This window comes from Myotis davidii, unplaced genomic scaffold (genome assembly GCF_000327345.1).
Source record: "Myotis davidii unplaced genomic scaffold, ASM32734v1 scaffold238, whole genome shotgun sequence".
In the NCBI taxonomy this organism is placed as follows: domain Eukaryota; kingdom Metazoa; phylum Chordata; class Mammalia; order Chiroptera; family Vespertilionidae; genus Myotis; species Myotis davidii.
The window spans coordinates 1042571-1056357 of NW_006293779.1; the positions used below are offsets into that span (position 1 = coordinate 1042571).

The following is a 13787-nucleotide window of genomic DNA, read 5'->3' on the forward strand; positions in this document are numbered from 1 at the left end:
TTCTATCTTCACACCATTGTGATCTGAGAAGATGCTTGGTGTTATATCAATCTTCTTTATTTATTTGAGAGAGAGAGGGAGAGAGGGAGAGAGAGAGAGAGAGAAGCATTGATGTGAGAGAGAAGAGTGACACGTTGATTGATTGCCAGCGATCAACCTGCAACCCAGGAATGTGTACTTGACCCAGAATCAAACCTGACATCCTTTGGTGCGGGGGCCAACACTCTAACCACAGAACTTAATTTTAAAGAAACAAGGAAAGCCAAGTGAAATGATGGTATTATATTGATGGCTGCTGGAATATCCAAAGAGAAAGTGGTGAAAATTTTTTTAATGCCTTGATTAAACGACTTGATTTCTTTTACGGAAACCAAGTTCTAGCAATCAATGTCTGACTATTGCTTTCTTCCTAAAATATCCTAGTTACAATGTCTCTAAAAGTTTTTACCCAAGAGAACAGTCTTTCCCCCTAAGTATTATTGACAATTACCTGTTTTCTGAGCAAAGATGCATTTCTTAACCTCTAGGGAGGCAATAACCTTTTGATTTTATCCTGATACAAGCAAGGTCTCGAGCTATTAAAAGTTTCCTTAAAAAAAGCTCACATAAACTATTAATCTAATTGTAATTCAGGAATTTGTGGGGGGTTTTACCATTTAATTTTATGTAGAAATTGGTGTACTACAAACTTTTGTTTCACTTATTGTGTTATTGATCCCTTTTATTTATACATAAGTCCTGCCTACCAATTGTTGACTACCAAAAGAGAAATCAAGTAAGTGAGCTGAATTTCATTAGAAGAATTATTTTATACCTTTCCACACTCTAAGTCTATTAGTTTTAGGAGTGGCTGACAGCAAAGAACAGCCTACACCATATTTTCTTTCAGCACATTCTATAAAATACTTGAGGTCTCTCAGTTCAAGAACTTGAGACCAACAACTGCTCCTGTGGTGTGTTGGATCTCATGTAATATCTGACAACATTTTTAGTGCCTTGGACTCTTTTTAATTTTCTTAAAGAAGATGACAAATTAAGTATTCTCATGTGACGATGTCTGCCACAAGAAGAGACCCTCCATTCCAAGTACCGGCAGGGTAAGCCAGACATCTTACATAAGTTCCTCATTTGTATTGGGAAGACTGTCAGAAGTAATTCATTATAAGTAATGACACGCACATTTGGAATAACTTGAGGCAACCCAGTTATCTTGAATCAGGTGGCCGCTGGGTCTTTAAAATCACCAAGGGGAACAGAGGCTGTTTAATTCTACAGATCAAAAGGCATTTTTCGTTTCGGAGGAGGGACCAAATTCCCACGATAAAAGAAAGCTTTCTAAAGCACAGGCATGCAGGACAAATGTCATCTCTCTTTTGTGCCAAGAGATGAAAATAAAATATTATTCTCTATGAAAGATAATTAAGAGACTTTTTGCACATATTCCTTTGACAAGTCCAGCTGAGAGTTCAAATAGAGACGACCTCTAGTTACGTATAAAATTAGGACATACAGTGCTAAACTGCACAGATGCAAAGAGATGCAAAGAATAAAGCAGAAATAAATGAACACGTTAGGTAATGTATTCATAACCTGATAAAGGCTGTCAGTCTATTTAGTGAGGTGAACACAAAGTCAGTATTTCAGACCATCCACAAGGTGAGATTAGCAGCTTTGCTACAAAGTTGGAAAAGAGAGAGATTTATGACCTGGGAAGAATTTGACATCTATGAGCTGATGTGGTTTGGAAAAGATGATGAAATAACTAAAGAAAAAGGATGTTATGTAGTTTATTATTATAAGAAGAAAAGGTTTTGATTGATGAATAAGGAAAACACTTAGTGCCTATATAGTTTTCTAAAGGAGAAGATAGGAACTTTTTAAAAAATCCTCACCTGAGGATACATTTTTATTGATTTGAGAGAGAGAGAGAGAGAAAGGGGGAGAGAGAGCAGGAGTGGGAGACGGAGAGAGAGAGACATTGATGTGGGAGCAAACCATCCATCGGTTGCCTCCTGTACAGGCCCCAACTGGGGATCAAACCCACATCTTGGGTATGTTTTTTTTAGTAGCAATTTCAATGAGATCTAATTCACATTCCATGCAATTCACCTATTTAAAGTATGCAATTCAATGTTTCTGTATATTCACAGAGTTGTGCAACTGTACATATTATTTATAGAAACAGAAAAAAACTTAAATAAACAGATCTATGGTTTACAGATGCTCTGTAAAAATACACTACCTTCCATTGTATACATAGCTATGGTCTACATACCCAAGTAGCTCAGTGAACATAAACCACAGGTAATGTGGGTCCCTTTCTAAGGCTAGTTACTCTCACATATTCCTAATGGAAGTTCAAACAACACGGAGAGAGGTGATGACAGTCTTTACCTTTGCAGTGCTTGTGGTCTGGGGTCGGGGTGTAGCCCTTGTGACAGGAACACATGTAGGAGCCTTCAAGGTTGGAGCAGGTCCCATTAGTGCAGACCTTCGGGTCCAGGCACTCATCCACATCTTGAGGAATGGTGCCCATTGGGAAGGGAAATTATAAAACAAACAAACAAAAACAGGTCAGAGAAGAAATTTAAAAAAAAAATGAAGAAAGCTGAATTTAGTTAGAAAAAAAATAGTGGATCTTCAAAAGATCTGTAAGGTAAGCTTTCACATTAACCCTTAGAAGGAGAAAAAGCTGTGGTGTGAGCTGCTTATATGACGGTTCTGTGCCTTAATTTACTCCCTACAAAGTAACTGACAAAAGGAACCAAACGTGCTGTATGAATGAATTCAATGGAGGACAGGGGAGCAGAAGAGAGAGTGGTTTGGGAGCAACATCCCCTACAAAAGAACATATTCCAAGAAAGCAAAGATTCGTCAAGCTCTGCTTGGAGAACTGAGTTCAGTAAGATGTGAGGATTCATGGGAGCAAAAGCTATGATTGGGGTCCCAGAGAAACCTCAAGAAAAAGTGTAATAGGTGAAAAAAAACTAACAAAACCAGCATTATACAAACAGTCTGGGGACAAATGTAAGGCTATTTGGGCAGTCAGAAGGTATGCTACAGGCTAAAGAGGCAGATAATAGCTAATCTTTATCAAGCACTTCCTGGATGCAGGCACTAACGGCTTTACCTATATTATCTCACTTAATCCTAACAAAGTCCAGCGAACCACTTTCCAGAGAGGAAGGAACCATGACTTAGAGACATCCAATAGGGTTGCCCCAGCCACACAGTTAGAAAGTGGTGGCTCTGAGATTGAAATCCAGTCAGTGTTAACACCAAAGCACACCCTTCTAACTTGACAGTAAGTTTCTGTCGTAGACAATGTTAAGTCTAGTGATAGAAACAGAGAGAGATTTTTATGTTTGTTTTTATTATTTGCAAAAATACTCATCTGAGTGTTCATTGATTTCATTCAATGAAATAAAGCATCCATTAAGCTCCTATGAGAACATTATTAATTTAAAAAGAAAAATTGGAGTTCTGAGCCCCATTTGAATGCCCCTGGGTAAGTCCACTATATGTTGTAGTGGGAAGACATAATGTAGCATAAATAACCAAAGCCTGAGAGGAAAACAAAGCCCAAAGTGCTCACACACACACACAGACACACACACACACACACAGCATCGCAGTCAGGCTTAATTGTAAAGCAGTCTGTAACCTAATCAGTGCATCTTAATGATGAGGCAGACAGACAATAAGGAGGAAAAGGCTCTTGATTTCACCCACTTCCTTTGACAATGCTCACTGCAAAGGAAAAACAGCTTTCTACCCTCTTAACGTTCTTAACGCTAACAGACGGAGAGTCACGGACAAATCAACAACAGAGATCTCATTTCCGGTCAGCAATCCAGAGTTCAGAGTGCATTCATTTGCCCCACATTTCATTAAAGCTGTATCCTATCTTTCTTACAATAGAATTGAGAAATAAAGTCTTAGCAAAATACGGTAAAGAAAGGGGAGTCTGTGTGCGCAGGTGGGTTCCACATTCATTCAGAGATCAGCCAAGCAATTGGCACTGCTTAGGCGGCTCTACCCGCTCTCGCACAACCACTAACCATGGTGAACCGACTCTTCCCCATCCATCACAGCAAGAACAGCACTTCCAGGCTGACACACGCTCTGTCCGCCTGTGTGGGGATCCACCTCTGAACACATGGAAGGCAAGTGACTTGAAAGAAGCCAAACACCGAAGCCAAAGTAAACAGTGGGACAGAATGAGCCTTGACACTAAGCATGGCCATTCCTGACAGCAGCGAGAAAATGTCAAGTTTAGCATCTGGTTTGCCTGAAAAAAATGGTAACAACTTGAAAAATGTGTGGCTCGCTCTCTCTAATTATTCATGCACCAGGGAATGTGACTTACAGGGCTGGAGAACGTAATAGCAAAATCAGTTCAAGACCATATTTCTCTAAAGTAAATGAAGAGGCATTACCGATTACTATTCATGAGATACTTAAAACAGTTCTATTTTGTCAGGCGACTACCATGATTAACTATGAAGCAGACTGCCTTGAAATACCTAGGGTATTCTGATGTCTTTATTCTTCACTTATTACAGACATAATTGCATGGAGCCAGAATCCTTGCAAGTCAATCATTCACATGGAGACCGAGCAGTTTGGATTCAATGAGTATTTGGACTTAATGGAGCTCATGCCCTTGGGAAAGTAACTATATAGTAAAATATTATAAAAGTACCTTTACATGGGGTCAAAAGGTACAAACTTCCAGCTATAAAATAAGTAATTCAGCCTTAGCTGGTTTTGCTCAGTGGATAGAGCATTGGCCTGTGGACAGAAGGGTCCGTGGTTCAATTCTGGTTAAGGGTACATGCCTGGGTTGTGGGCTCGATCCCCAATAGGGGGTGTGCAAGAGGCATCTGATCAATGATTCTTTCTCATCATTGATGTTTTTCTCTCTCTCCTTCTCCCTTTCTCTCTAAAATCCATAACATATATTTTAAAATTAAATAAAGTAAGTCCTGGGAATGTCATGCACAGTATGGTGACTACAGTTAAAACTACTGCATTGCATATTTGAAAACTGTTAATAGAGAAGATTTTAAAAGTAGCTTATCACACGAAAAAGAAAAGAAAAAGAATTTGTAACTATGTATAGTGACGCATGTTAACTAGACTTACTGTGGTGAGCATTTTGCAATGTAAACAAATATTGAATCATGATGTTGTACATATGAAACTAATATAACATTATTATGTCAATTATACCTCAATTAAAAAAGAATCTCTATATAAGACATGTATCTAGACGGGGCCTCACTTGGTGGATGTAAAATAAACTCATTGTTGTATCTTTAGCCCAGACCTATTTCCTAAACTGCAGATCCCTACATCTAGCAGGTCAGTCTATGAGACATCCCCACTTGATGTCCCGCAGACACCTCTGAGTCTTCGCGGCCAAAACTGACCTTCCCCACTGCCTCCTCTGAATGCTGTCTCCCATGTCAGTACATGGTGCCACTACCCTCTCAAGTGCCCAAGTCAGGAACATGGGCATCATCCTTTCTAGATTTCTTACACTTATTACCCAGTCCTATCAATCCTACCTTCCAAATATCTCTCAAATATCCTCACTTTCTTTTCATTCCTATTCTACCATTCTCTCCCACATGTGTTACTGCCATGGCCTTTTATTTCTCTATTTCCAGTCTTGCCCTCTTCTAACATTACCCAACCTACAGCCAGAGTAACCTTTCTACAACACAGATCCAATCAATGGTTGTTCCTCTACTTTAAAAATCCTCAGTGGTTCCCACTGTTCTTCAGTTTGGTCAAGGACACAAACTTGCGGGGTCTCGAGTGGTATGGACAGAAGGGCTGGTCCCCACAATCCTTCCTTCCAACCCTTGGGAGGATGAATGCCGTGGGAAACAAGGTGGGCCCTGCCCACCTCAGCACCCATCACTCACAGCCTCCCCCAAGCAGAGGGAGACAGTAACGTCTATATTGGAGATCAAAACTCACCTTACTCTAAGACTACAGTCTTATAAGAGAGCCACATTACCCAAATTCTTACACTGCCTATACATTGTGAGTTCAAAAGGGAATTTTATCATGAAAAACATCGTGTCCACAGAAAAAGTGGCTTCATTGAATGAGTGAAAACCTCCCGCAGTAAGGAAGCTGTTGGCATTTATGAGACCAGCACTTTGTGGATATGATAGTTCAAAAGTTTATGAATCCTCCTCACTATTCTATTGCCCAACCCCAACGGATCCTTCTCATCTATAATCCCCTGACAGACTGTAACAAATGGCCCATTGAAACCAGAAATGCCACGCCCGGAGTAGCTCCTGACCTACCCCTCTAATCGCTCTCCCTGAGGAAGCACTCAAGACAGTCTGGCATGGTTTGCCCTGACTGAACTCTGGCTGATTCTTATGATCATCGCTTTCATTTAAAAGTGCTTCACCTCATCACCTGAATCCTGCAGTCTACAGTTCTTTGTCAAGATCAATTTGAAGTTCATAGGTCATTAGCTCCTGACTCCACCTTCTTTCCTCTTTAGGGGGAAATGAGGACATTAATCTCTCTCCAGCTCTCTGGCAACTTTCCATCCTCATCCATTTCACAGAGATGACTCCCAGCTGGCCAGCAATCCCACCTGCAATTCTCTCGCTGCCTTGGGATGTATTTCATCTGAGTCAGGAACTCTTTTGAAACTTCCCTTCCTAATATCCTGGGAACACACCAGACTACCTGGTGGGCCTGACTTCTAAGTCACAAAGGGTTTTCAGTGGCTGATTTTACACCAGTCAGCCCAAGGCTGTGCTGCACCCTCACCTTCCACTTCACTTAGGTCCTTGGGGTGGGTCAGGACTGGTTCCAGCAACCACTGGCCTGCATTACTTCCTGTACTTTCAAGGAGGTGAACTTGTCCACACTGTGAACCAGGCATTTTTCAGCGTCCATTCAGCCTTATTTAATTCCTTAGTGACCAATGTGGACTTCATGAATGAGCATCATTTGATATGGGAGGAGAGAGGGTAGGAGGGTGGAAACATCTTATTCTATCACTATAGCTACATAAAAGTATAGGATTACTCATGCTATTACTTCAATGATCCCTTAACTATTCTTCACACACAGTCTTTTATACTAAAGATGATAAGAGACCAGACTGGACAGAAACACATACTTGACAAATGAGAGACAGACGCTGGCTAGGCCAGTGTGACCCAACCACCTCAAGGGCATTTAAGGTACAGTAAATCCTCAGGGTCTCCGGCCTGCTGTCAATTCTGACCAATTTATGCAGTAGCAGAGCTGTCTACAAAAATATATGGTCCTTGAAGACACAGCACTGCTTTTCAGAACTGGAAGCCAGCCAAGGCTATACACATCCCCGGTAAGGAGCCAAGGACAGCCCGAGAAGATCAATTCCACGAATCCCACCAACTCACTGGCTTCTTACTTTACCTTTCCAACAGCACCCGTGTCTTTCAGCAAAACTCAACCGGGCTATCTATGGGGCAGGTCTGACATCTCTGACTCTGGCGGCCCCCTAGCCATTACTATTACATCGTGCAAGGGGCAACTCCAGCCCACACAGACGTCTCCTTCCTATGAACTTTCCTTTCCTTATTATGTTAATTACATTGTTTTGTTGTTGAGTTTTCTTGAGTGCACGTGAGAGAGACAGGAGATACTATGTAGAACAAAACAAAAAATTGTTTTGGAGAAAGAGGGTCTGGGATCTGGTCCTCGCCCTGCCACGTCTTACCTCTGACCTTGAGCAAACCTGTTAACCTATTTGGGAATCAGTTTCTCTAGCTGTACCACAGGGAAGATTGCCAGGAGGATCAAATGAAACAACAAAGTCAAAGCCCTTTGTAAACTACATAAAGTGAGGTTTTTTGTTGTTATTCTCATACAAGCATGTTTCCTTCACAAAAGAATTTTTTTTTGTTTTGAGCTGTAATTGACACATAACATTATATAAGTTGAAGGGATGCATTGATACCTTATATGTTGTGAAACAGTAGCATTAGCTAACACCTCTATCACAATTAAGATCTAGTCTCTCTGAGGTTTATAATTCAGTGCTGTTGTCTCCAATCACCATGCTGTGCACTGGGTCTCCAGAACGTACTTATCAAGAGTTTCAAGTTTGCACCTTTAAACATCTCCCCAACCCCCCACCCCCAGCCCCAGGTAACCACATTCTACTCTTGTTTTACTTTGCTTTTTCACCATCTCAGATCTTCTCTGGCATCTGGCAGACAAATGGTTAGGTGCTCAATAACTTGCTGACGGATTAGAGATTCCTTTAGCACATAATGGTTTAGGGATAAGTCGGATGTTGACATTTTATAATATCCACAAAAGGTAGATGGTCAGCTCATCCGCCATCTTGTGTGTATTTCAGGACAAGGAAGATAAAAGGGAGGGTACCAGGGGGGGAAGAAGAATTCTAACATTGATGGAGTCCTTTATGTCAAACAAAGCACTTTATATCGCTCACTTAATTCTGACAATAAACCCTATGAAGAAAGTATTTCAAATCCTATTTTACAGATATTAAAACTAAGCTTCAGAGCGGTCACATGGTCCCTAATCTGCCTAAATTCAGGGAAATGTGATCTTTATGTCAGAGTTACTGGAAAGTACCTTTAAACAATGAAATATGAGAGAATTTCCTTTGGGGAATAATCTAGTTGGGTTGGAATCAGGATAGTTCTCCAGGAGTCAAGAGAAACCTATAAATTGAGTACCTGTCAGGCTGGCTCTCCTCAAGGAAAGTCCTGGTTGGAGCAGCCAGTTGGAAGTAGACAGAACTCAAGGTGTTGAAATAGTCATTAGAGGTGGGGATCAAATGGGCAACAACTCCAGGCTGAAACGTGAGGTCCAAGGAATACAGTGTTGAATGATGAAAGTGGCTCTCAAGACAGGACCAAAATCCACAACTTGAAAGAAGATGCTACATTAACAGAGGTCCAAAAAGAGTTGCCAGAAAATATTGAGGGGTAGATATTTTGAGAGTGGACAATAAACTATTCAGATGAAGGACTACGTGTCCTGGGCTGAATACCTGTTTCTGCCCCAAACAATTTCTGTCCTAATTCACCAACCAAGGAGAAGCATCAATCAGTAAGACCCAGTGTACATGGCATGAAGACAAACAGGCCATCAATGGTTTCAGCAAGTCCACTGTTTAGTTAGTGAAAGAATCAGAAAGTGTAACTGGCAACAAATCCCTGCAGAACGCAAGGGTCAAAAAAGCAATTCTTAATTCCCAATTAAACCATTTCAAATAAAAATGAGTCAAATCAGAATGAAGATGGACAGAGTACACACAAAGAAAGCAAACACCAAGCATAATGCAAGTAAAAATACTATTCTACACAACACTGTACACGTTTAATCACATAATTTTAAAAAATGAGTGAGTGTGAGTAGGGTAGTAGAAGAAGGAGACTATGAGACATATGGCACAGAACAGCCCTGTGATGTAGCAATTATTTCTATAGGTGATCACTAGCAAATGCCAGGTGTAGGGCTTTTCTTCAAACAGTGAGATCTGGGAACTTTTTTAAGTCTTTACTGTCCTCCTACATTAAGAGTTGGAAAATAAAAGTCTCATCAATGTATTCTAAATTATCTGAACCAACAGGATATAGAATGCCACTACTCACAAATAATTGTTAGAGACAAAGCAAATGGTTAACAAGGAACACCTTGTAAATGACTGATCTCTGACCACCACAGAAACTCTAACACTCCCTCTTTTTTCTTATGCTGCTTTCCTTCCCTTCATGGCATTCATATCTGACACACCATATACTTCTCATTGTTGAGTTACTTATTTGTAAACACAGTAGCTCTACGGTAGAAGTGCAATGCAAGGAGGGAATTTACGTTGTTCACTCTCCATCCCCAAAGTCTACAAAAATACCTGGCTCATAGTAGGCACTCAATTGATAAATAAATGAATACATATAGATCAAGTCGTGTTACCCATAAGCTCAACACAAAGGTAAGATTAAGTAAGGACTACACCTTCTGGAGTCCCACAAGTACAAAGGTGAGAACTGAACTCTACAAGTTACAGAGACAAAGAGGAGAGGCTGGGTATTCGTGAGCACTGTCAGAGTTCAGCAGAAAAATTCAATCCATCCATTGGCTCAATATGAGCAGAAAGGTTTATTGCAATATCTTTCTGCTTTCTGTCACACTCAAATTTTCAACATATGAAAGCTCTACTGCCATAAAAAAATTATGATGGAAAATCCATTTTGATATCATTTGCAAAAGCCCTCGTGAGGAATTCAGAATGAGCACACGTCCAACTGAGCAATGGAAGGAACTGCAATTATACCACAGAGAAGCTTGGTCTATAGATGACAAAGAGCCCAACATTTGACCCAGAACAGAAGGAAAAAGTACGCTGCCTATTTTTAATAGGAGATGCAAGACCTTCGGAATGCAAAAACGAAAGCTATTGCTTAGAACAAGCGGCTAAGTGTGACTTTGGTTGCGTAGCACAGTGACTTCATGTTTCTGCGTATGATTTTACTAATCTGGTTGGCAAAGTGAAATTACTTTTAAATGAGGTGCTGTGTTTCTGTCACTACAACTGGAGCAAAGTGGTCACGATTAGATTTATTGTATACATCTAGGTATGACAAGCCATTTATTATTATTACTACCCAATCTAGACAAATGCATTTATATTGAAGAGCAATCACTTGCCAATTTGGTCAGTCACATTCCATTAGCAAATTCATGAATCAGGGCTGCGTTTATATCACCACTTAGCTATGTAAGGTACAGTTCAGGATCTGCTCTTGGGTTATAATATCCATCCGTATGTGGAAATGAGAGCACGAATGGAACCTTCATAGACAACTATAAAATGTATGCCAAATCGGAAAATTAAAACCAAATGCACTTTCTGACCAACACAGACGTCGTAAACAAAATCTTATCAAATAAGCAATGAATGAAAAAATATTTTCTTCTCCCCAAAGATCAACATCTCACAATTCCATTCATAGACGCTCTTGGCATGGGCATGAGGCTCAGGGTTTGGGGCCACCTGCACCAGGTACAGCTCATGCTGCCTGGTGCTGAGTCCAAAGCTTTGAAATGGAGATTGTTTTTGCCAGGCCTACCTACACCACACTTCCTGAAGTACCTAAGTATCTCCCCAGAATTGCAAGAATAGGCCAACATTTTCAACAGACCCAGAAGGTCTGGCATGTTCTACTCCTCATCCTGCAGCAAATCTTTCCTTGATCACTGTCCTTCAGCCACACTGTCCTTTCAGCTGCTGGAACATGACCGCCTCTTTCTACAAGCCCCCTGCATATGCTGTTTCCTTTGTCCAAAACGTTCTCCCTCCCATCGTCTTATCCAATGAAAAATTAACTCAAGAATTTTCCTTGAGGCAACTCATTATAGCACAGGCTCTTGTGGCGTCACACAACCATCCCTTTCTAGCACCTTTATCAGCTGTGCATTTGCACTGATTTATGAGATCTCTGGACGGTTACCCATTTTCCCCACTGGATAGTAAGTTCCTTGAAAAAGGCAATTGATATACCCCGGCACTTAGTACAACTCTGAGCATATATAGTAAGTTGTCTAGCATTTGTGAAAGAAAGGATAGAAGGAATAAATGAAAGAAAAGTTCAGAGTCTGGCACGGAGTGCAAAAGAGTTCAACTTTTAAGGAAAAGATTGTATGGTAGACAGAAACATGAAGGAAGGCCACGAAAAGGAGACAGGTAGTGAGAGCCCGTGTAATTAGAACCGAAGCAAGTATATCAGATCTCTCTCAGTGCCTGATGCAGGTACTCTTTATTAAATACTTAAATGAATAAATGTATTATATAAGGGACATGAGCAATCAATCAAGATTTCCCTTTCTGCATCTGCTATTTCTGCTGCAAGTTTGTGTTTGTATGTTTCCTAATTCTATGTGGTCTCTGACAACTTCTTCTTATGCCTTTTCTCACTTTTTAAGTATTTTGCTTTCCACCGTTCTCCCTGTGGCGATTATTTTATGTAGTTTTGGTTATTTAACACATCAGGTAACAATGCGTTTCCACCAGGATTATTTGTTGCATGTAAAAATCCCACATTCCTCATGCCAACTCACTTCCTTATTTTCTCCATGGTTGAAACTTACTTAGAACTTTTCTTTGAAGTTGTCTTAGAATAATATTTTGTTACATTCCATATGTATGTGTGTGTATTCATTTGTATTTTATTTTGAAAGAGGGCTCATTTGGCATTACACCACTCTGTCAGAAAACAGGCCGGACAGAAGAAATAAAACTATATGATAAGAACTCTGTGGTACCTACCGAGACACTGCCCATTCCATCCTCGGAACCCTTCAGTGCAGGGAACACACTGGTAAGATCCAGGAGAATTCACGCACTGCTCATCTGGACAAGTAGTTGGACTCAAACACTCATCAATATCTGAAAAATCAAAAAGCTAGGTCACAGACATTTTATCAGGATACTACAGCAAACACTTCTGTGATAAAGGGGGGAAATGCCTGCCCTACCTGGTGGGGAAAACAACCAGCTAAGTGCCACAGGTCTATAAACACACAGCGCTCTGCACGGCCAGGTACACCTTGACCAAAACATTTACACACATTCCCAGGATGTCGTGGGACCCAATTCTCCAACTGGCAGGGCCTGAACTCCCTAGTCTAGAAGCTTGCAACGTCTCCAAGGCAACTTTCTGGACATCAACCCTTTCAAGCAAGTGTGCAGTTTGCCAGAAAAAAAAAAAGAGAATAGGGGTGAGCAGGAAAAAGCCATACAGGGTAGGGCAAAAGTAGGCTTACAGTTGTCCATGTGGAAAATGACACCATAGTGAATACAAGAATAAACTCTGTGTTTCAAATACTCCCCACTGTACACCTACTTTTGCCCCACCCTGTACATCCACCCAGTGACAAGTCGGCGCTATAGACACTTGACACTCTGGGGAAATCCTCACTTTGGCCTAATGGGCCCCAAAACATCCTGGGTTTAAATAATTTAAAACCTTTCATATGCTAGGAATTCCTTGGAAGTAGAAAAAAAACCACTAGAAGAGAATGAACTCATCACATACTTTCAAGATTTCCCAGCAAACATGGTGATAAGATCATATGGTAGTATTTTCTGGTAAAAATACACATTTCTTTTCACGTTCACAGCTAACTGACATTACTAATAATTGTTTTCTTCCATATGAGGACAAAACACCTTAAATAGGGTTGGGACTGTGGCAGAGATAATGACTCCAATAGCTTGAGGCATTTTTTAAAATAGTTAAACAAAATGGGGGAAGGACATAGGATATATTTACAGTAAGTGTTTTTCTGGAGTTGGATTTTTTTGAATTTCAGTGAGTGGATTTAATGTCTAAGTGTCTCAATATAAAATGTATAGAAGACCTCTAATCATACTTCAACTATAGACAGATATCTCAGGACATAAGCTGAAAAGTGAAAGAAATCCGTGATGGATACACAGAACAGGCATGGGCATTTGACATCTTCATTCTGGTAAATTCTTTAAAATGATCTCCCATGACATACCCCTGGATGTGTGTTAAAAAAAAAAATGCTTGAAGTAAAAGAGTGGGAGACGATAGTAACAGAATCAACACCAGGCCAGCATTGTAATTATTTTTCCCATCGGTGAAAAATTCTTGCCAATAGACAATGACACACAGTGGTTTTGTGTGTGTGGTTTTTTTTTTAGGTCAGATGTTCTGGGACTTCTTGTTCTACAAAAAGATGATGCTCGC

At 40.4% G+C, this 13787-nt stretch overlaps 1 protein-coding gene across 1 annotated transcript in view; it reads right to left on the bottom strand.

Moving 5' to 3' along the window:
- LTBP1 (latent transforming growth factor beta binding protein 1) overlaps nucleotides 1–13787 on the bottom strand; it is a 196666-nt gene that overhangs the window by 73972 nt on the left and 108907 nt on the right. The window contains exons 14-15 of the mRNA XM_006767564.2: nucleotides 12338–12457; nucleotides 2395–2517 (exon numbers count right to left, since the gene is read on the bottom strand). Coding sequence (XP_006767627.1) covers nucleotides 2395–2517; nucleotides 12338–12457 — 243 coding nt within the window. The remainder of the gene's footprint in view (nucleotides 1–2394; nucleotides 2518–12337; nucleotides 12458–13787) is intronic.